The 24,433-nt window shown below is 36.8% G+C and overlaps 1 protein-coding gene across 1 annotated transcript in view; it reads right to left on the bottom strand.

Annotated features, from left to right (window-relative positions):
* Positions 1-24,080, bottom strand: part of LOC149775273 (uncharacterized) — a 40,922-nt gene extending 16,842 nt beyond the window's left edge. The window contains exons 1-5 of the mRNA XM_089943613.1: positions 23,971-24,080; positions 21,962-22,484; positions 18,188-18,328; positions 4,704-4,943; positions 2,566-2,827 (exon numbers count right to left, since the gene is read on the bottom strand). Coding sequence (XP_089799739.1) covers positions 2,566-2,827; positions 4,704-4,943; positions 18,188-18,328; positions 21,962-22,471 — 1,153 coding nt within the window. The 5' untranslated portion in view covers positions 22,472-22,484; positions 23,971-24,080. The remainder of the gene's footprint in view (positions 1-2,565; positions 2,828-4,703; positions 4,944-18,187; positions 18,329-21,961; positions 22,485-23,970) is intronic.
* Between the last annotated feature and the right edge of the window lie 353 nt (positions 24,081-24,433).

The raw sequence follows: 24,433 nt of genomic DNA, 5'->3' as shown, positions 1-24,433 counted from the left end.
CAACAGCTTTCTTAAAGACACTAAATAAGTAAATGAAATTAAATATTCCATTAAAAGAATAAACTTACTGTATGCCTCATTAGAACAGGATTGAAATATAAAACAAAGTATATCAGACTTGTTAGTTTTAGATGTCTAGATGCTCTTTTGATGGAGATTCATATAAAAACCATTTTATATGCTTGATATAAGGTATAAGGGTACCAATTGCGCAATTTTTTATGATTTTTTTAAACTATGGTACACATGGCTGAAAATGTGCTTGTTGCGACTAGATAACTCTTACCTCTGTCTAGTTACAACAGAGTTATCTCTCTTAAATGCAATGGAGTACCTGGTTATGTCATTGTTAAATTGACAATCTAGCACTGTTCTCTATGATAGTGAGTGACATGCATGCTGAAGTTAAGGATAGAAAGTATATTTATTTCACAAAACATTAGCATTGAGGTATATGGAAAAACAATTGGTACTGTGATACCTCATGCTGCTAGCTTAACAGAATGTACTGTCACGAGGATAGTATCTAAAGCAATAACTGTCCCATTATCATAGCGTAGCGAGTCCTTGTCTGTGATACCATAAAAAGAAATGTAAAATAAAGCATGAAGAAATCTTATGCATGAAATATGGTCTTTACAAAATAGCCCTTATGATGAAAGTAATGTTTTAGAATTAGAAACAAAATGACTGAACTGGAAAAAATACAATAAAGTTAACTTAAGGAAGTTTCAATGAATCAAAAGCAGAATGGGTGGAGGATGGGGAGAAACCAACAAGATAATTTTGTCACCTAGAAAGTAGAAATTAAAATCTTTACAAAATATTTCCAGATGAAAATGAAATTTGATATTCTTAGAGAAGTTGGGAGTTTTTATAAAAACTGTCTCAAGACGAAAATGAAATAGAGGAAAGAAATTTAAATGATATTATTCCTAAGTTGGATCAGTCGTCAAACATCGACAGGAAAATTACCCCAAAAGAAATGTGAAAAATAGCAAATGTCTTGGATTGGATGGTTTTACAGCATAACTTTTTTAAAAAATTCTGGATTTTGGTGAATTTCTAATCAGAGCAATTAATGAAGCATATGACAGTGGATCTTTTTCAACAGTTTTGCAGCTGGAAATTATAACTTGTGAACTATGGAAAGATAAACCAACACAATATCTACAAAACTTGTGGCTTATATCATACTAAATGTCGTCTACAAATTACCATTAGGATCTATTGCCAAGTTTCATGCATTCACAACTTTGCTTTTGACCCCCAATTTGTGTCAGTACTTAAATGTACTCAACTATTATGCCCATATACTTCATACCCGCTTCCTACTCTGCATGTATGTAGTATCAGCTGATGTTTGTTATCATAGCAATCCTCAGGATCAGTCTTATCAAGTTTCTGTTATCAGTCTCCCTATATACCTCATATCAGCCCCTTGTGGCTCCACATACAGGTGTCAGACACTCTTTAGAACCCTATACACTCCCCCAAGGCTCTCTTCCTGAGGTATTCCTACTTAATAATCCATATCTCTGCTGGTGCAGTGCTGTGTCGGGTTTTGCCACTGTTATGCCAATGATTATTTTATATGTACAATACAGTTTTTATAGAACTTATGTAATGTGTGCTGTTTAAAACTAAAGTATTTAAAGTAACAAACAACTTAACATTACCATGGTTTCAATATATATAATTCTACTGCTGATTTTTTATTCACATAAAATACATGCTAATGATATAGATAATGGCTCACCAGAAACAATAGTACATTTGTTTTGGGAACTTAATGTGATAAATAGACTGTGGAGTGACTAACCTGAGTAGACTTGAGATGTACTAAAAATAATACAAACTCCAAATGCCAATATGGTTTTATTCAGAGAAACAGATGTTCAGAAATAGATGTTCAGAGAAATAGATATAAAAAAAATTAAATGGAAAACCTTTAGATTTTATTCTCCTTTCGACCAAGTTCTATACATACATAAACAAGATGAAAATATACATACCTACATTAAATAGCTTTAAAGCTTCTTAAAGAATATTATACTTTAGAAAAATATACATTCAGTCAAAGCAGATAGAAATGAAAGTTTCTTGTGCCAATACTTCTTTTCAAGCATAATTAATTTTTTTTTTATACTCTATAAACTAAACTTACGGATGTGTATTGACTTGAACACAACCACTGACTTAATACTCTCTCTTGTCTTCATTTCTTGATTTTCACAGCATCAAATTAGATGGAAGTAGATGTAATATTTAGGAACCTATGTTTATGATATATATATATATATATATATATATATATATATATATATATATATATATATATATATATATATATATATATATATATATATATATATATATATATATATATATATATAATGATATGTAATAATTGTATGGGACAAGACTCTAATGTTGTGATAACATATAGTCTGATCCCTTTACTAGTTTGTACAGGAAATAATGGAAAAGTTTCGAAACAACATAATGGAATACAGCATAATAAGTCTCATGCTGAAGACACTCATTCCAAAATGTCAATCGTACCTGTCTCATGTTTCTTTTGTTCCTCTACAGCAGCAAGCCTTCCTTCTACTCCCTCCACTCTTCCTTCTACTCCCTCCACTCTATGTTCCAGTGATGATACTCTTGCTTTTAGCGCTTGTAGCTCTGTTTCCACTCTAGACAAATTACTCTGCAGGTGCTTGACATCCATATCAATAGTTCTGATGGATTCTGTGATTTCTTTGTCAAGAATATCTGGGTTTTTGTCAAAGAATGAGACCATCTTGTCATGAATAACTCTGAGCTGAAAGAGAAAACGTTCTCTAATATTGTCCATTCCATGATTCATTTTATATTGTATATCACTTAAATGTTCTCATCATAAATCTTCTAATACAAGTCTGCTCAACACCATCTTCAATGTTGACGAAAAAAGGAATTTAGAATTTTAGTGAGCATGCATGAGTTGGTAAATACAATAACTGCAACAATTTAATTAATTCTGCATACTTCACTGCTGTATAGCTGAGGAAAATGAAATAAGGCACTATGACGTACTGTCGGTACGAATAGCTAAAAATACAGTAAGGAAATTGTTCAAATAAATATACAGTCACCTCTCCTGTATCCTCCTAACCTCTGTGATGGAAACGAGTCTATAATAGCCTCTCAAATGCAAACAACTGTATTGCAAGTGCCTCCAGCTGCAAAGGCAGTAACTCTTGCATAATTATTCTCACATAATTATAGAAACAATGTTTAGTCTGTATGTACATCTTCATATGATCATAAATCAATGACATCCATCAATACCTGCAGGACTAGTTACAATGATTTGCCACATTCCACGTTAACATTTTTGATACAATGTTTCAGATTTAGGCTAGCTATAGATGCCAGACAGGGTCCTTACAAATAACATGCAAGTGACAAGACATAAACTGTCTTCTTTAGCTAGTAATAAGAATGGGAAAAAATATACTTACAGTTTTACATCCTGAATTTCCTCAAAATGTTCTTTCTTAGTTCTACAAATCCGAATTACATGAGCCATGTCATGAGTTCTCATGATTGATTACACATTTCAAAACTGTACTGTAATTTCGACTATATTCCAAGTGCAATTACATCCTCCTTACAGTACTCAAAGTGAAATAAACATTATATTCCATAGTGTCTTTTTATAATTACAATTGAAAGACTTCATATTTTTCCCACATTATTATTTCAAACATTCAATGACAGAACAGAAAGACACTTGCAGATGTCAACACCATGCTGAAATCCAATTTACTTCATGTAGGACTGGCATAGATAAATCCAGTCCATAATCACAAATTTTTGTAGAATCAACAAAAATACCAAAATCTATTCATTCCAGATCAAATGGAAAAGTTGTTGCAATGCGCATTCATTTACAATATGACACCAAATTTCAATTTCAAGTAGACCAAAATGCCATTTTCTTTCAAAACTTATGTCTAGCATACGAATAAGTTCAAATTTATCTGGGTGGAGTTATGTGCACAATTATAATGTTGTTGTGTAATGATGAATCTGCACTGTGTATTTAATTTGGAATATGGCATACATTCAGTTACTTTGTTTCTTGTAGTGTAATTTTGTTTCTTGTAGTGTAATTTTGTTTCTATAATTAAGCCTTAGGTAGAATCAGAAAATGAGCATATAATAAAATGGTTACTGCATTTGTATGGGAAAATATGAACTCGTTTTGTCGAATGAATATACTGCACTCCCAAGGTCATGCAGTATTTCTATCTGAAAAACTTGTTCATATTTTCCCATACAAACGCAATAACCTATAATTCCTGGTAAAATGTTTCCATTTTATTTCCATTTTATTTCAGATGAGGGTTACACATGATATATGGCATTAAGTATGTGTTAATGTAGTGCAGTATTTATAAAGAAAAATATGTGCAGTATTTACAAAGGAAAACATGCCAAACGTATTTTAAATTTACAACAGTAAAACCTGTCTTGAAAGACCACTGCTATGTGAGACTACCTGTCTTGAAAGACCATACTCTTCATGAACAAATTTATTGATTATATAGTGTTGTGAGCTGTCATGAGAGACCACCTGTCTTGAGGGACCATAATGTTTTGGCAGAAGGGGTGGTCTTTCAAGACTGTTTCTACTGTATTACAGTACCAACCTCTTCCAGAGATTTCCTAATCCCTTCCATGTTTGTCTGCACAGCATCCACTTTTCCCCTAGTTGTTGTGGTGCTGTCCCTCACTTTTTCCATATCTTCAGACAAATCAGACATAGAGTTTTGCAAAGTGGCCATGTCCTCCTTCATTGTGGTGATGTCACTGACCAGGCCTGATGCCATCTTTTGTAGTAATTTAATTTCAGTTTCTCGAAAATTAATATCAATGTCCTCTTTCTTGAGCTGAATATAAATTTGAAATCTGTATGGAATATTTGTTCTCCTAATCAAATAGTAATAAATTTATACTTTATAATAATACAATACTTCTTATTATCATAACTCCAAAAGCATGATGTTTCTTATTCACTTTAAAAGTGACTGCATAAAAATACTTGACAATTTTAGTCACAACAAATTTCATTCAAAAACATGCATTGGTATATATGACAAGAGTACCACAAGTAGAACCACTCCGGTGGCCTAGTGGTTAGAGCGTCTGCCTCAGATGCAAGAGGTTGTGGGTTCGATCCCCATCCCAGTCATATAGAAAATATGGAAAACTGCAAAAGTAACTCCTATTCACAAAGCTGGTTCTAAGGATGATGCTGATAACTACCAACCAATCTCAATACTTCCAAACTTGTCAAAATTGATTGAAAAACATGTCCATGACTCATTCATGTCATATTTAACCAAACATTTGATGTTTAACACCCTAATCAATTGGGCTTTAGATAGAAACATTCCTGTGAGACTGATTTGATCTCCCTAACTGATAAATGGCTTCAAGCACTTGACCAAGGTAGAACAACAGGATCTATATTTGTAGATTTCAGGAAATATTTTGACATGGTGGATCATGAAATCATTTTGAAGAAAGTCAAAATCTATCAATGTAATGAAAGTACAGTTAGATAGTTTACTTCTTACTTAAGTGAGAGAAGACAACATGTTTACATCAATAATGTTTTGTCTGACCCTGGAACAATTAGATAAGGAGTACCACAAGGCCCAATTCAAGGTACATTACTATTTATTTTATTTATTAATGTCACCTACCACTTTTAATAAGAGACTCAATATAATCTACAGATCTCTATGCAGATGACACAACATTGTCAGACATCTGAAATACAAAACACGGACTCAAAATTTCTTTACAGAATGCTCTAAACAAGCTAGAAAACTGGTGCACATGCAATGGCATGGTGGTAAATACCGGTAAAATGAAAATATTACTTATCTCAACACAGCAAAAAAGGACAAATCTTGATAGTGATGAACTATGTCTGACATGGAAGGACAAAAATGTGCAAATGGTCTGTCATGATAGACTATTTGGTGTTCTGGTAAATAACCTATCATGTTCTGAACATATCAAACATATCAGTAAAAAAGTCAATTCAAGTTTATGGCTTCTCAGTAGGATAAGACATTTTCTCCCTGAAAGGCACATAACACTATTTTATAACAGTTACATACAACCCTATTTAGACTACTGTAATACAGTATGAGGTAATTCAAATGATTAAAACATAGCAAAGCTGGCACATCTTCAAAAAAGAGCATTAGGGCTAATATAAATCCAGAAAGAAAGCAAGGAAAATTTAGCTGGTAAGTTAAAAATATTACCTATTAACACATTAACCCCTGGCGACGAGTATACTCGTCGTACTTTTTTGCATAGCTTGTCTCCCGAGCGCCGAGTTTAAGAGGCAGTATTTAGCAAGGCCTTTCTCCCGCACTACGAGTTAACTCAGCGCAAACCATTGGTTGATTTAAAGCCATTTCCTACTAATGCAGGCAGTTCAACCAATCAAATTTTAGCTTACGTAGATAGAGCGCACATTGCTGAACAGCGGGAAATTTTTTTCACTTCGATATCAGTTGATTTAGTGAAAATATTTCGATTTTAAATTGATGCAAATTGATGAGAATCAGCCTCTAGGAGCAGACTTTTACTTGACGGATTCTGATGGAGAATTTTTTGGATTTTAATCAGACGAGATTGATAGTGACATCGAAAAAGCTAATGAAAATAACAGCAGTAGTGACGAAAATGAGAATGTTGAAGAAGAAGAAGAAAATGAAAGTAGAGCTGATCGATGATCGTAAATGATAAAACACACATTGACAAGAGGCTATACCAAGGACCAGCAACGGATTTAGACCCTGATGCAAATGCATTTGATTTCGTGGAGCTTCTTTTTCTTTTGAATAATCGTTAAATAAATGTTTGGGAAATATACGTTATTAACATGAGTGTTCATAGTTCAAGGTTTGTTAAGTGTTTTATTAGTTTTAAAAATTTCAGTGAGAGTTCTTAGGAAGAAAGGTAAGTAAAGAGCAAGTAAAATATGCCCATTTGTGTACAGTATTCACAGGATGTTTAGTTTACAAGAGACGACAAGTGGAATTTTTGTTTACATAAAATATAATTGTTTCATGTGTTGATGGTGTTAATAATTCTTTGTGAATTCATAATGGATTTTATGGATTATTCACGGCAAGAGAAGCAAATTGGCAAGTACATCATTAGTTTTCACCATCATGCATTAGTTTTATTTCTGCATGTAGCATGAAATTTATACCATTACGTAGGTGAGTTTATTGAGAACTGCCATGCCAAATTTCAGCTGAATTAAATGAATAGAAATAAAATAATAACAATTTTATTGCAAGTAGCCCCCTCTATAAAAATCTGCAATCCAATTGCTGTCAGCTAGTCTCAGGGATACAGGCACTGGAAAGGCTAATACTGCTCTAGGTGATCTCTGCAAGTATGCTTCAGGGGACTGCCTAGCTGTTTGGCTCAGGGGTTAATGTGTTAAAGACCGAATCTGTTTCAGAAAAGCCAAATTAATATACAGGATATTCCATAATAGTGTTCCTGAATATTTACAATCACTATTCCAGTATAGGCTACCTGGTAATACTTCCCACCTGCGATCCATATCTACCAAACAGTATAATAATTCCCATACCAAATAAGGAGTTATTTAAAAAAAAGTTTCCAATACTCTGGAACTCTGCTCTGGAATAGTATTCCAGATGAGATTCGAAATGCCCAATCTATTTCCTTCTTCCAAACCCAATATATCCAGTGGCTTCAGAGATGCAGATAAATAAATTCCTTTGTATGAGGGCCTCAAGGTAGATTAGTTCTTCGCTACTTGTATTACCCTCTTTAAATAAGGTCATTATTATTATTATTATTATTATTATTATACCAAAGACTTGTAAAAATGGTACTAACAACTGCCTCGCTTGGTGCTCAGCATTAAGGGGTTAGTGTTAGGACTATTCGGCCCGGAGTCAGCATAATGTGACTGGGTGGGACATTATGCTACATGTCTGCGGCATGATGCCCCAGTGCTAGACATCACTATAAACTGCCATAATGCAGACATCGTAGCGATATGACTGAAAAATTGTTAAAACTACGTTAAAAATCCAAATATCACACACACACACACCACAAATAGTGCATTATATTCCCATCCTGTGTTTGAATGTCATGTGTTTAGACCGTAGCAAGGTATGTATGACTATAGACAGCCTTTAATGATAGGCTGTAGTGATACTGGCCATAGTGATACTGACCCTATCATTTTAACCTTGAAAAGTAATAATGCTGCTTTCTTTCTTGAGAAATCACATATATTTCCTTAAGCATGATGTAGAAAAAAAGCTACAATGTAAACTGCTTTTATATCGTGTGGTCCAACATCTACATCAACAGCTTTTTCCTTCTTCATATGTTCATGCCATAATATGTCTACAATTAAAGTTACCTTTTAGAAAGGTTTAAAATTATGTATACCTCACAATCTTGACCTCTACTTTTGACTCTTTGACTCCCAAATCAATACATTTCTTTCTTGCAAGCAATTTAAATTTCTTAGTGAAGTCACTTGTTTTGATTCATGGTTCATAGCTATTAGAAAATCTACACAAAATACTGTACCCAACAAATATATCAGAATCTACAATACCGAGTGTTTGAAACAGATAGGTTTCACATTACATCATAAGCCTTGAAAACAACTTCTTTCAGAAAATCTATCTTATATGTTCACCTCCATAACAAATGAGAGCAAGAAATTCATTTGCATAACAGGGTATTCAGCACACCTCTTATCAAATCTGTCTCTGATTTAGCTAGAAAAGACATTACCAAAAATCATTTAAACTGACGTTAACCCAGGCTGTACATGAATGTATGGTAGGACATGTACATGGATGCCAAAGTGATCACCATGTGTTCAGCTTCTGCCAAGGTGGGCTGAATACAAATTATGAGCAAAGATGATGTATAAAATAAGTTATCATGAAGAAACAACTTGTTTTCTTTGGGTCTTTGTCAGCTTGACCTTTAAGGTGTCTAGCCCAATATCTGCAATGTAACATTTTTTCCTCCAAATATCAGCATGTGTTCTTTACAATTATGTGGTGTATGAACAGTGTTACTTCACTTAAATCGTTTCACTCTCTGTGTAGCAGTGACCTCGTTTGTTGACCCCTTTATATGACTTTGACCATTAAGCTTTTAGCCCAAAAATCTGAGTGTCCTTATAACCCCAAACAGAAGTAATGAAAGTAAACAATGGAAGTTAGTCATTTAATCTAGAACTATTTTTGGAGTTTTACTCAGCTGAAACCACTTCTAGGAAACAATATAACCTTGACCTTTGCCATTCTGACACCAAATTAATTTTCTTCTACATTCCAAATACAACAACCATATCTTTCTTTCTTTCCATTAGTGATCATGACCTATGGCTCTTTTTCTTCATCCATCAGTTTGATTCTTATAGCCAGTGCAGGTCATTCACAAAGTTCTGTAACAATATGGTGTCTAGCCTGAAAATAATCATGTGTAAATAACAATTCCATGTGAACTTGACCTCTGACCTTTTTACCACTAAAGGCAGGTTTTAAACATGGTCAAATCCTGCTGAATGGATTTTGTGAAGATGGAATTGAAAGGATTTTCTGTTGTACTTTTAGTTGTAGAGTCAATCAGCATTCTTTGTGCAAGATGTGATGGCCTTAATGTCTCAATGCTTTCTTTCCACAACACACTGTTTATGGATTTTACCGCTATTAGTAACAGCAGCTATGTTAATAGTCGATCTGCATAATGGCATAGTTTTTATTTTACAATTTTATGTGATCCATCAAGGTTTATATATATATATATATATATATATATATATATATATATATATATATATATATATATATATATATATATATATACACATACATACATACATAATTTTTGTTGCGGATTATAAATTATAAATTTAAAACAATACAAAGTTTTAGATTCATCACAAAAGTTAGTAAGAACTCCTTTATTTGGGTGGTTTTCCAGAAAGCTAACTTTGCTTTGGAAATGTAAATATGTTATATGCCTTTAACAATAATATCTATATATATATATATATATATATATATATATATATATATATATATATATATATATATATATATATAATTATATATATATATATATATATATATATATATATATATATATATATATATATATATATATATATATATATATATATATATATATATATATAATGTCTAAACATAAAGGTTCACATGAACCACAAAATAAAAACAAATTCTTACAAAACTTAACAAAACAAAACTAACTATATTAATGTAATAATAACTTCCCACTACTGCAATGGATTCCTCTTGTAGAAGCCTTAGTCCCGAGGCTAAGCTAATTATTTCCTCCTCCAATTATTATTGGAGGACATGATTGAAAAGAAAATGACCCCCATTAAGTTAAGGCTATGCTATATATATAGTGGTCTAAGGTTGACATTTCCCAGGGTGGGAGTGGGAGACAAGTGCCCCAATCCTCCAGAAATGCCCCATATGGCTTGCATCTCTGATTGCCTCTGTCAACTAAAATCCAGCTCATGGCCTTCGCGAGTGGCTTAGATTTGAAGTCCGGCAAACCACGTTTTCCACTAACAGCAGAAGGGGTGAAGACGGGCCACTGGCGCCTTAAAACCAGTTGCTTCGGGTAGATGGGACTCATGGCGGTCTGACATTGACTTCAACGTCATTCTGGCAACTCCTGTGACGCTGTTGGTGCCAAGCTGTATTGGCATTCGTCATTCCCTTGGGCCCACCAGCTGCATGGAGAGGGGGGATCTGCTGCATGGACAACAGCTGATTCTCCATACCACCCTGCCCAGGCTTCATAGCTCCACTGGAGAGGACACTCCAGCATTGTTGTACAGCGTTGTCACAACACGAGAAGTATAAGCTTACCACTTTTCAGTCAAAGTTCGATTGGCGTAGAGCTTGGCACCAGGGGTTACTTTTGATGGTGGGAGAGATCACCAGGTCTCAATGGACAGCTACCGCCTTCCTCAAGCTGGGCAGCCCCCAGTCAGTAAGGTGCTGCCCGCCATGGCCTGCCTGCTTCACTGGGTGTGTGGAGCTTAGAGAACCATCTCGACAAGTGGGCCACAAAACTCCGCACCATGAAAGACTAAAAGAAGAAATAAGAAGACTCCAACTCTTTGTTTTGCAACCTGGAACATCAGGACCATGTGTCCTGGATTGACCGCTGACCTACAGCAGATCGACGATGCACGGAAGACTGCCGTCATTAACAGAGAACTCTCCCGACTGAACACTGACATTGCCTGCCTCCAGGAGACCCGACTGGCTGACAGCGGCACCATCAGGGAAGCCAATTACACGTTCTTTTGGCTGGGGAAGCCCTCGGATGAACCTAGGCAGCATGGTGTAGGCTTTGCCGTATAGAACATGCTAATCGCCTTCATTGAATCTCCATCAACAGGTACTGAGAGAATCCTTGCCCTCCGGCTGTCAACATCCTTAGGCCAGGTCAACATCTTCAGCATGTACGCCCCAACCCTCTGCTCCACCCATGAGGAGATAGACAAGTTTTATGAGGCTCTGGATCAGGCAATATCCAGTATCCCCAACAATGAAAGCCTTTACTTACTAGGAGACTTCAGTGCTGGAGTGGAAGCTGACCATGAGGCTGGTCCACCTGTCTCGGCTTTTACGGAAGGGGCAAGATCAACGAGAATGGTCAGTGACTGCTTGAGATGTGCTGCTCCAACAGCCTATGTGTGACCAACACTTTCTTCAAATGCAAGGAGATCCACCAGGTGTCGTGGAGACACCCACGTTCACCTAGACCTCATCATCACCAGGCGTGCAGAACTGGCCAGTGTTCTCCTCACCTGCAGCTACCACAGTGCCGATTGCGACAAGGACCATTCCCTCGTGGCCAGCAAGGTACAAATATTACCCAAGAAGTTGCACCATGCGAAGAAGAAGGGTCACTCACGCATCAACACCTACTGTGCAAGCAATTCAGAGAAAACACAGCAGCACATCAGCAAACTGAAGGAAGCCCTCAACAAAGTGACAACTGATGACACCATTGACTCCAAGTGGTCCCATATCTGTGACTCTGTGTACAATTCAGCCATCACAGCTTACGGGACGAGGGAGCAAAAGAATGTCGACTGGTATGAGGTAAACTGGGAGGAGATGGAACCCGTGACTGAGGCAAAGAGGAAAGCCCTCCTGGCATACAAGGCTGCACCTAGCCCCAGAACACTAAAAGCCCTCAGGATTGCAAGGAACAACGCCCAGAAGACTTCCCGCCGATGTGCCAACACCTACTGACTGAACCTTTGCAACAGTATACAGACAGCTGCTGACACCGGGGATACAAGAGGAATGTATGAGGGTATCAAAAAGGCGACAGGCCCCCCCAGCTACAAGATCACCCCCCTCAAGTCCAAGACGGGTGAAGTTATCACAGACCAGGGGAAACAACTGCAGCGACGGGTTGAGCACTATCTTGAGCTATATGCAACCCAAAACAATGTCATTGGAACTGCCCTGGATGCCATTCCAGACCTGCCTGTCATGGAGGAGCTAGACACACAGCCCACTCTGGAAGAGCTTGGAAAAGCCATCGATTGTCTTGCCTGTGGGAAGGCTCCTGGAAGCGACAGCATTCCGCGTGAAGTCCTCAAGAGCAGAAAACCAGCACTGCTTCAGCCCCTACACATACTATTCTGAATTTGCTGGGAACAGGGATACATCCCACAGGACATGTGTGATACCAACATTGTCACTTTGTACAAAAACAAAGGAGACCGTAGCAACTGCAACAACTATCGGGGCATCTCCCTCCTCAGCATCGTTGGAAAGGCTTTCGCCTGTGTTGCCTTGGCATGCTTGCAGATCCTAGCCTCCCGCATCTACCCAGAGTCCCAGTGTGGATTTCGAGCTGGCAGGTCAACTGTAGATATGATCTTCTCACTACGTCAGCTGCAGGAGAAGTGTCGTGAGCAGCAGATGCCCCTCTACATTGCCTTCATAGATCTGATGAGGGCGTTTGACCTGGTTAGTCGGAGTGGACTCTTCAGACTCCTGCAGAAGATCGGCTGCCCCCCATGTCTGCTTGCTGTCATCATGTCGTTCCATGAGAACATGCACAACACAGTGTGCTTCAATGGCGCAACATATGAAGCATTCCCAGTCATCAGCGGAGTCAAACAAGGCTGTGTCCTTGCACCGACGCTCTTTGCCATCTTCTTCTCCATGCTTCTCCAGTACGCATTCAAGGACTGCAGCGAGGGAGTGTACATCCATACCAGGGCTTACGGCAAGCTGTTCAACATCGCCAGTCTCCATGCTAAGACTAAAGTCACAGAGGTACTCATCTGTGAATTGCTCTTTGCCGACGATGCAGCCTTGACATCACACACGGAAGATGGACTTCAGCAGCTGGTATGCTGCCTCTCCCATGCATGTAAGGAATTTGGACTGACCATCATTTTGAAGAAAACGAATGTCAAGGCACAGGACACAGACTTCCCTCCCTCTGTCACCATCGATGGGTACAATTTGGAAGTTGTCGAGAACTTCACATACCTCGGGCCTAACATCTCCAGCTCACTCTCCATTGATTCTGAGGTGAACGGCAGGATTGCCAAGGCAGCAGCAGTGACGGCCAGACTTAACCAGAGGGTCTATAACAACCCCAACCTCACAGAGAAGACCAAACTGCGTGTCTACCAAGACAGCATGCTCAGCTCACTTCTCTACAGCAACGAAACATGGACCACCTAAGCAAGACACGAGAGGAAACTCAACAGCTTCCACCTGAGATGTCTGTGGCCCATTCGGCACATCCAGTGGCAGGACAAAGTACCCAATACAGAGGTTCTAGAACGTGCCAACATGAACAGCATGTTCTCCATTCTCAGCGAGAGGCGCCTTCGCTGGCTTGGCCATGTCAAGAGAATGGACCCAGGCTGCATTCCCAAAGACCTGTTATATGGGGAGTTAGCAGAAGGTGCACGACCAACTGGACGACCACATCTGCGCTACAAAGATGTCATATGAAGATGGCAAACATCAATGTCAATGACTGGGAGAGCGGTGCAAACAACCATTCCAGCTGGCGTCTAGCTGTCAGGCAGGGAGTACAAAACACAGAGGAAGAGAGAAAAATAAAACAAGCTGAAAAGAGAGCTAGAAAGAAGGATAAACAAAAGCTTACTTTGGACCTACGCCATCGTCTCCTGTAGATGGACGGATGCCAAGATGCTATACATTTGGACTATTTGAATTGCTCCTCTTATTACAAGAGCTGCCACATAGCTTTCACTTTTTATCTTTGATCATTGAGGCATCTGAGCAAAGGCATTGTTTTCTTTAGACCCTATGGTAATGGCACTGCATGTGGTCCAACCTTCTAAAAGCTTACAGTAGTGAAAACTCCTACCATAATGGAAAGTACAGTAATTATCTATACTAAATTTATTGAGACTGTCAATCTTCATCCAAACCAGGAAATTCAGCAATGCTATGGTAACAGATAAGGTATTACTGCTACTAAAATGTAGATGCGGTGGGTAGACTAATTTTAACTGTGTAATGCTCACTGCTGGGAAGATTCCTAGTTAAATAAATTAATTAAACTATAGCAATGTCTGATTTAATTAATGGTATCACCGTATGCCATTTCAGATGAACTGTAATTCAGAAAATGTATCACTGCTTTTTACAGTATTTTTTAAGAGAAAGAGAGAGAGGCATCTGAATTCCATCACATTTTTCTTCTTGCACCTCATGATAAAAATCAAATATGACCCAATATGAGAGAGAGGTTTCAGTTTTTTCATGTTATTTTACTATTTTACTACTGCTTTTCGCCAAAGGTTTTGTCAATAATAAATTTTTTTTAGTAATAAATCAAATAGTAAATATAAACTAATAAAATATATACCATACTCCATCTGTTTCAAAGTTGAAATATTCACAGTATGTATATTCAAACAGACTATTAGCTTAAATCCCCAAAATAGCTATTAATTAGCATGCTGTCTAATTCTCTTTGCAAGTAAAACAACTGCTCCATTCCCACATATGAGATTATTTCTTTCATCATATACTCTTCTTCTACTTAGGCAGATTTTATTTTCGATATTTCTGCTCATATTGTTACTTTAAATTGCACTGACAATTCTGTCAGCAGTTCAAAAGATGTCACTGGTTTCAGGTACACGGGTCAGCACCTTGCATTTCATTTCATAACATGGTACAGTATTAATAATACCCTATGGGTAGCCTCATATCCCTATTGATAGCCTCACTAATTTGGCCTGGTCTGCTGAATCTTGATATCAAACAGGTGTTAGCTTGGATGACCTGACTCCAGCTGTAGCATATTTATTTAGCATGTAAATAACACTACAAAAATCTGTTGTTCTTGGTGCAATGACTAACTGAAATATAACTAGAACTAAAAGTAAAAGGGCTTGTTTGCAGTGGTATCAATTGATAATGGAATTTAGTGTTGCACTTGTATAAAAGTAGGATCAAACTCGTAAGGTAACTAAACAATATAGATTAAAATTGTCCTGAAATCTCTCTCTCTCTCTCTCTCTCTCTCTCTCTCTCTCACATCAAGGCATATTTTATTTGATCACAAGGTACAAGAAGAAAAATGTGATGGAATATTTGTCTTTGTCATTGTTAATCATTTTCTAACTTTCCTATTCTAATGCACATATATACAATCAGATTTAAACAATCCATATTACTAATTACTAATGCAGCTTTCGTGCAATTAATTCAGTGTAAATTTATTTAATACTGACAATCGTGTAAATATTTTAAAGTCCATCAAAATGTGGGGTCCTGTATTTTTCTTACATGATTTCTTCCCCGAAATGAAATATTTTTTTTGTACTCTTGGAGATTCTTTTTCACATATGAAAAATTAATTAATTACATGACATAATCCATATATAAGTCAATTCACAGCATAAGTTCAGATTTTCTGGTCAAAATGAATCAACTTAAAGGGCGGCAAATATGGTAGGCTGGAATTGATCTCATCACCCACATGAAGGCTTTGGGAGTGGAAGCAATGCCAAAAAGAAGCACTAAAAATTTTAATATCTCTTGGTCAAGACAAAACCAGAGCTATTTTCTTTGAGTACAGACAATGCAGATGTGAAGGTATAAATCCTGAAGATCAGTGGATACTCCCAGTTGCTGGGCCTTATGATGTACATGACTGCAGTGGTAGTCTCCATTCTTAAAGTGTTTTTCCTGAAGAAATATGTTTAAGGCAGAAAGGTATATCAGAAGCCAAAGTGGTTCACGTTTGTTTTCACATCTGAAAGATCTGGGAAAAGAAAGCCAGAGTCTGGTTGAGACATCTTCACAAATGCCTCCAATAAGCACTGGAGAAAATGAAGACTCCTTCGAGAGACTGAAGGATGATATAAAAACTAAATCAACATGTGGTTATCATCAGTGTCTTAGTTTTAAGCTCCAAAGTCTCCTAGGTTTAACAGCGATCACTCCAGGCCCTATCCAATATCCCCAATGTATCACTCCATACTCCAGGGGAGCGGGTTAAAGAAGCCAAGCTGGCAGATGGACTTAATAGCTGGAGGCCAAAACCAGCAGGCATAGCAAAGAAGAGACAGATCACCCTTTCTGTTATTTGTTAAAATCTTGTCCCTTGGAATAGTTTTGTACAAGTTCTCAGTCCATACCAGAGTGTGGGGCATTAGAAGATCTAAAGAAAGTGCTGTCCTGGAAAGCCTCACCAGACTGGAGAGAATCTTTTTGTCTTCAGTACCAGAAGGCTTGAACACAAGTCTGGTGGAATAAGGCAGTAAACTTTGTTCACTGCCTTATTGCAAATTCAAACTTCCTCCTACTCCAATGCCTGGCCTGACATGTGAAAAGGAGCTGGAGACCCCATTGGAGGGGAACAGACTGTTACCACCAGTTCTTCTCAGAAATCATAGAGTCCATCATGATGGAAATGAACAATTGTCCTGAGTCCACCACAAAGTAAGGCAGCGCTGCCTTTCTTGTATTTCTCTCTCGAGGGAGATATTGAATTAGGGTTAGTCACTGTCTTGAATTCACTTATGGTAGTTGATGGATCCAATCGCAGAAGTGGATTTCCAATGTGAATGGTGTTGCTGATACCTTCTGGATCATCTAGGGGTGAGTGGTATATGGATTAAAATGGAACATGGAATGATGTCAATTTAGTCCACCACCCTAGACAGGCAAGTACAACCTGTCCCCCTGTTCCCATCAGGATTAAATGGAAACAAAGGAACAGAGTGGGTATTGATGCAATCCTTGTTTGCTAGTGGATCAACAGTGATGGAAACTCAGTAACTGCCACTTTGTAATGGGTAACTAGTCACTGCTCACTGACTAAAGACTTGAGATAAAGATCCAGTCTTGATCACTACTGTTCCCTCTCAAGACAGCATGATTGGCTAATCTCATTCACCAGGCCACCAACCTTGAGGAGGCGCTGCTCATCCCTAATTAGGAGGTGCAAAGGAAGGTTCTTCATTCTCCCTCTAAAAGTATCAGGACTTTCCACACCTGGTCAGACCAAAGACAATGAACCAGGCAGCCACCTGTGCATGATCACCCAATGTATGCTAAGCACATATGACTGGATTTTCCTATGCCCACACTTGCCCACATCTTGTGAAATTATCAATCAAAGCTACTCATATTAAAATCACTGTCCCTCCTTTTTTATGACATCCTCTCAGGACAAATGTTTGGAGAAAACTTAAAAGTTTACATAACCAGTTGCTGTCATGCCCTGGATAAAAATTACAATATTTGAAGTGGGTGCAATTAAAATGCATGTAAGCTAAATTATATTTTTATAGCCTAAATTAATAACTATGTGAAACAAACATAATACTTGTCCATTGTTATCCTGATGTAGACACTGATGATGGTAGAAACCCATTTCAAGGGGAGGTAAATCTGGCATAAACTGAATCCTATTTACAGGGTATTAAGTGGACCAACATTATGCATTCTAGGAATATTTCTGTTCATGTCACATGAAGCTAATGAATGTTAAATTAAATGAACATAATTACCATATCCAAGTAAGACTGTACATCAGCATGCATCTTCAGGTCTTTGAGCAGCTGAATCATCAGGTCAATCCAACTGTCTTTATCACTGTCTGCAACTCTCAGGTCACCAGAATGGAGAATTTTATTTCGAATCTCTATCAACTGAGAAATTAAAAATAAATTAAAATCAAATTGATGTTTATGTTAGTTACTTTGGCAACAAAACTGACTCAATTTTAGTAACTTGGCGTTTCTAGCTGGTCATTTTAAGTACCATATGAAAAGCTGAGTAAATACACTGAAACTTCACAAAGATGTAGTCCTAGACCACAAAGAAAATAAAAATGAAAATATCAACAAAATAACTAAGTACTGACAGTTTGGAATGCAAAGTCTAACATAACTGCACTTCAGTCTGATGGTGTGCCTGTACCATTCATGCATTATTGTTTTGTTCAGCAAACCTGCATTTATGGTCAGACCCAATGAGTGAGTGAAAGGGAAGATTCCCAGTCTTGGCACAGCATGGAATCTTCCCTTTCACTCACTAAGTTTTTTAGCTGATCATTGTTTTAATAAATAACCCAGAATTTCTAAAACATTATCTATTTCAAAACATGACTAGTTGAGTAATAAGATCATAAGCTTTGCCCTAAAATATTGATTGCTAATTTTGACTGGTGGAGAATTCTGATTCTGTAGTTGTGAAATAGTGGTGAGGTTTAGAAAAATCAATCTGAAAAAAAATGGGAACCATATCTGTGAGGTGAACAGCTAAACAATTGTCAATCAACTACACATTTAACATCTGGCAAACTAAAAAGTTAAAATGGCTAAAAGGTAGCTGACACCAATCAATTTCTTCCCCCCAAACGTATGGCATGTATCAAATGGTAGGTATTCTAACACCCCATGCATTATATATCAAAAAGATCCTAGCTCAGGACTTAAAAATGCTTTTTATACATAACAAAGGTGAGACAGAACATGCCTTTCAATATCGCATAGTGACTTTACATCAACAGTGTTTGTTACGACACTATCAACTTTTGATAATGTAGAGCAGACCTGTTTGTCTAAAGGCCAAAAGACAAAGTTGTAATACACCATATTATGGTGAAATTAATTCTATTATTAAATTCCTGTGTATATTAACAGCTAAATTTATTAGATTGACAGTAACACATTCTGTCATAGTAACATGATCTCAATGGAAAAATAATTTTAGTGCTAGTGTGCTTGAGCGGTGTGGTGGGAGATAGCAGCGGCTTTATACAGAATTTTAATAATAATTATAAGGCTTTTAAATTCAATAGCAATCATGTAATAAATCTACTTAAAATTTCTCATAACAATTTGATTCAGTTTTGGGAGTTTATAGTGTCAAAGTTAAAACTGGTTATAGTGTCAAAGTTAAAATAGGTTATGTAAAAATATATTACTGATGGTTTTAGAATACATGGCAGAAATTCTTTTCTACTCTGATGTTCATGCTTTGCCGCTCTGACAGCTATCTGCTGGTGCATTGTCTGCACTCATATTTATAGGCTTCTGTTCACATCACATGACCTTAATTAGCCAACTTTGTCATTCTCAAGGCGAGCCATGGCATTAACCAATTCAATTGTTCAAAGTGCATGGGAAAATCCCTCTAAACACAAAATTAGACAGAATTAAGTTGTCCTCTCAATGTCCGTGGTGTGTGTTTTTACTTTTAATCTTATTTGTATATTCCAAATTTCAGAAAGGTAAGATAATTCATTTCCTAAACTATTCATGAGAAATTCCTGCATGACACACACATGGTCCAGCATGAAAATGAATAGGGCACAATAACTGCTAGCATGTGAACTTCTTTTCCACTTAATGTTGATGTCCCAGGGCTTGTAGAACTGTTGATGTCTTTTGATGAATTCTTTGACAAATTCATTAATACTCATGACAACAGCAGGACATTACGAGGACTAGAGCAAGGTTTTATACTCACATTCAGTATTAAACACAGATTACACATTTATAAGAGATGCAGACAGCAATCTAAACAATGGTTGGTAGGTGGCATACATTCAGGAATGGAAACAATAATTCACACGTGGTAGATATTTTCAGTGATAGATAAAACGGACATGATCAAATATGCCAAAGTCTAATGTAGGTCAAGCATCATCTCACATCTCAATGTTTAACATCAAATAATCCTGACACATTAAATGGACAATGTTGGTGCATGCAAAATTCCATTCATAATACTATTAAGGAATTACAATATAGCAAACTGCATCAAGTTTTTCTAACTGTGCTTGATGTTTTTACATTATCATTATTAAAATTATTATTAGAAAAAGAATGTTCTTAAAAGTGCCTAGTATTCTTGTTTGTTGAGTTAGGTGTTAAAAGTATGAATTGATCCATTAACCGATGTATGTAATTTTAGATCTTGTGTATGAACTGTTGTATGTAATAAGGCCTTGTGTATGAGGTGATGTATGTAATTAGGACTTGTGCAAAAACTGACTTATGTAATCAGGTCTTGTGCATGAAGTGATGTATGTAATAAGGTTTCGTGGTTTTTGTAATGGTGACCAAATCTGATGTACACATTTAAAAGGCCCTTCATACCAGGATACTTAGTGTAAAATATGGTCAAATTATGTTGATTGCTTTTTGAGAAGTTGCTTAAAAATTTATTTTCTTCTTCCTTTCAGTACTGATGGCCATATTTGATGGCCGACATATAACATTTAGTAACAATCGGAAAGACCTTTAGCTCTGGATGCTCCATACTGAATTTGGTTGAAACTGGTCTGACTAGTACTTTCTTTAAAGTTAAATAGAAAATGTAACAAAGAATGCTAAAGCACACATAAAGCATGGTGGCTGCTGGATGCAATGATGTATCACAAGTTCATCTGAGCTAAAAAGAAACAAGAGCCCCAGCTTGGCATGAGGTCACTTACCTGGCTAGATAATAGTCAAATACATGAGCAGCTAGCCAAGAATTATTGACTGGTAAGATACCTAGTGTCAAGACTTCCTAAAATTCTGTTTATTTCTAATGAAAACTGCTCTTTGAAATTTTTATTCTCCATTTTTGTATTTTCAATCATATTTGACAATGGATCAGCAGCGATCAAATTTGGTTAAATTATGATATGGAGTTTATTTCAAGGTTGTTTTGTATTTTTAGTAAACAGTAGCTAATAGAATTGCAGAGGAGCATTAGTTGTGCAAGGAAAGTTCATTATCAAAAGTTAAATTTTTATTTGTTTCTAGATGTTCAGTTGTTGGCACCATAGACGGCAGCAGATGATCATCATTTGTACATAGTTCAGAGGTATTCATGTTTGGGTATTTTATGTCAAATTTGATCATATTCTGAAAAGTTGTTTTGCAAACAAAGTTGTTTACAACTTCTCTTTGAGTAAAGATGGCCATATCTCTGGTGGATTGGTGTCAATTATAAAAATTACAAAGGCCTTTCGGACAGAACTATATCTACCAAATTTGAATCAAAATAACAAAGGACAATGGAGACATGACACAATATGGGCGATGCATCTCCAATTACACGAGATACCATGCCATAGCATAAGGGCAAGATGAGCAAGAAATGCAAAGTCTTAATTTTTAAGGGAGAATAGAATAGTACATCTGAAATATATTTAGTATGAATTTGCCAGAAAAGTTATACCTATGTGCCATCCATGGGCAAGGCAAATAGTAGGGGAGATTAGTTATTTTTATTTGACTTTGCATATAATTAAAATTCAGTTCAAAGATGACCAAGTTACTTACATCTGACAGCATCTGTGTATTGGGGAGATCTTTTCTGAACCAACTGCAGTATCTAAAAAGTGACAAAATGGCAGGAGCATCAAGGTCATTAGGCATCTTTACTGTTTTGTCCTGGCCTTTTGGCATGAATATTTTGGCAACCTGATAGCAGTCAGTAGGCCACAGGCTTATGTCAGCATTTTTCCAATTTATGGTGGGGTTATGGGGATCATCATGGACAGCAAGAATCTCATGGAGCCATTTGTCACATATACTGTTCTTGCAGTTTATGTACCAATTTCCATGTCTTCCCCCTGTCAGTCTGATATTTTTTGATGAGCAAGAGCCACAATGATTCCCAGTAGATGAGCCACAAGGGATGCTGGAGACTTTTAGTGTGATGTCACCATGCATTTTTTTAACCTCATCATCTATGTAGTCATGCAGGGCTTCCTTTGTGACAATCAAAGACTGGCTACATTTGAGCCAGTTCTTATACTGTCCATCACTGAATCTGGCTGGTGTACTCATGGCTTGAAAATTCCTGAAAGAACAGCAAGACAATGATATATGCAAGATGTATGAACTTGTATTATGTTCTGCATACTATTCCAAGGATTCAGCTTCAAAGGAGCAGGATCACTCGAACCCATCTACTGTATTTAAGCTTGACATTAAACTGGCTCTGATTGTCGTTTAAATTGTACGTGATTTATAGTGCTCCCCAATTAGCATGTAAAGACGGAAATTCTGTCTGGGTGAATTCTGGATAATAACAAGTGGTGGATGGGAAGAACTGTGAAATAAATTCAAGTGTAATAAATACAACAGAAATAAGAAAACAAAATTTAAGCAATCCATCATCATACCCAGAGACCAATTTTGGTTCCCTCCAACATACCCATACCCATAGACTCAAGAAAATGAACAGAAAATGTCATTAAGGTTGATTTTTGACTGAATCCAGCATATCCCAAACATACTGAATATACTGCTATCACTGCCAAAGAAGCATAAAAAATCAGCTGAATGTAAATTTTTAATACTTAACATATACTGACTATATATTTTATACATACACCACTGAACAAGACAACTCTGGGGTTCCTGCATACGTAGGGAAAATGCATTTATTGCCCTTTTTACATTACCATAAGGAGAAGTCACCCACAACGTTTGATCTAGGTCTGTGACATAGAGTTAAATAAAAATGACATTATGCAGAAAAATATTGTTCTTTTTTCAATGACCTTGACTTTGACCTTTTTACTCCAAAATCATTAGCCTTCTTCGTACCCCAAGTGCAGGTCATCGATAAAGTTTGTTCTAGGTATGTCAAATGGAACTAATGTTATTGTGCATCCAAACATTTTGTTATTTATTCTGTCACAGAAGTCTTGAGCTTTCACCAAAATACTTTGTAACCATAGATGATGGTGATTTGAAATTACTGTGCTGGGACCATTTTCTTCTTTTTGTCAGTGTGACCTTGATTTTTGTTCTATCCACTCTGAATTGACAGGATGTTTCCTTGCACCTAGTGCAAGACATCAACAGAGTTTAATAGCTGTCAGTGGTAAAGTGAAATAATTTTTGTGACCTTAATCTTTGACCTTTCAATCCAAAATTGACTGGGATCTTCCACACCACAAATGCAAGTTATCCAGAAAGCTTAATAACTGTGAACGATGTTGAATACAAGTAATTGTGAGGGAAACTGTCCTCCTCTTTTGAGTTAAGTGTGACTTGATGTTTGAGCTTTGGAGTCCAAAATCAGTAGTGCTCTTCCTTATCCCATGTGCATGCCATCCACAGAGATTGGTAACTGTATCTAGTGGAAAATTGAAGCTATGTACAGAAATTACATTGGTAACAGATGGATTGCAGATGGATAACACTGTAATAAAACACACTGTTAAAATTTTTTTTTTACAAATCACAAGCTTTACCATATACAGGTTAATAATATTGGTCAGAGCAAAGTTGACCTTTCACCTTCTGAGCCTGAAATCAGTTGACTTTTTTCTTACCTCAAGTGCTCGCTATCCACAAAGTTGAGTCCACATATGAAGAAGTAATGTTATTATACAGAAACCATTTTCCTGTCTTCAGTAGCCTTGACCTCTGATCTTCTGACACTGAAATTTAAAATTATTGTGTTGAAATCATTTTTCTTTCTTCAGTCACAGTGACCGGAAGATTTAAACTTTTGACACCCAAATCACTTGAGTTCTTACCCCCTCCCATCCCGGTACAAGTCAGGCACAAAGTCTAGTCCATGTCTTTAATGTAGACATACTGTTATTGTGTAGAAATGATTTTTTATTTTTTCAGTGACATTGAACTGTGAACATATGATCTCAAATTATTTAGGACCATGAAAGGAAGAATCATTAATGTAAACTGTAGTCTCTACATGAGAATTAATTAAAGCTTATTCCCACTGCAGTAGATAAAATGTGGAAAAACAAACGTACACTTGTTAGATAAATT

The sequence above is a fragment of the Sinohyriopsis cumingii genome, chromosome 19, assembly GCF_028554795.1.
Source record: "Sinohyriopsis cumingii isolate HCF-2022 chromosome 19, ASM2855479v2, whole genome shotgun sequence".
Taxonomy (NCBI): domain Eukaryota; kingdom Metazoa; phylum Mollusca; class Bivalvia; order Unionida; family Unionidae; genus Sinohyriopsis; species Sinohyriopsis cumingii.
The sequence above is the reverse complement of the archived record's forward strand: the minus strand, read 5'-3'. Positions and strand labels throughout refer to the sequence as shown.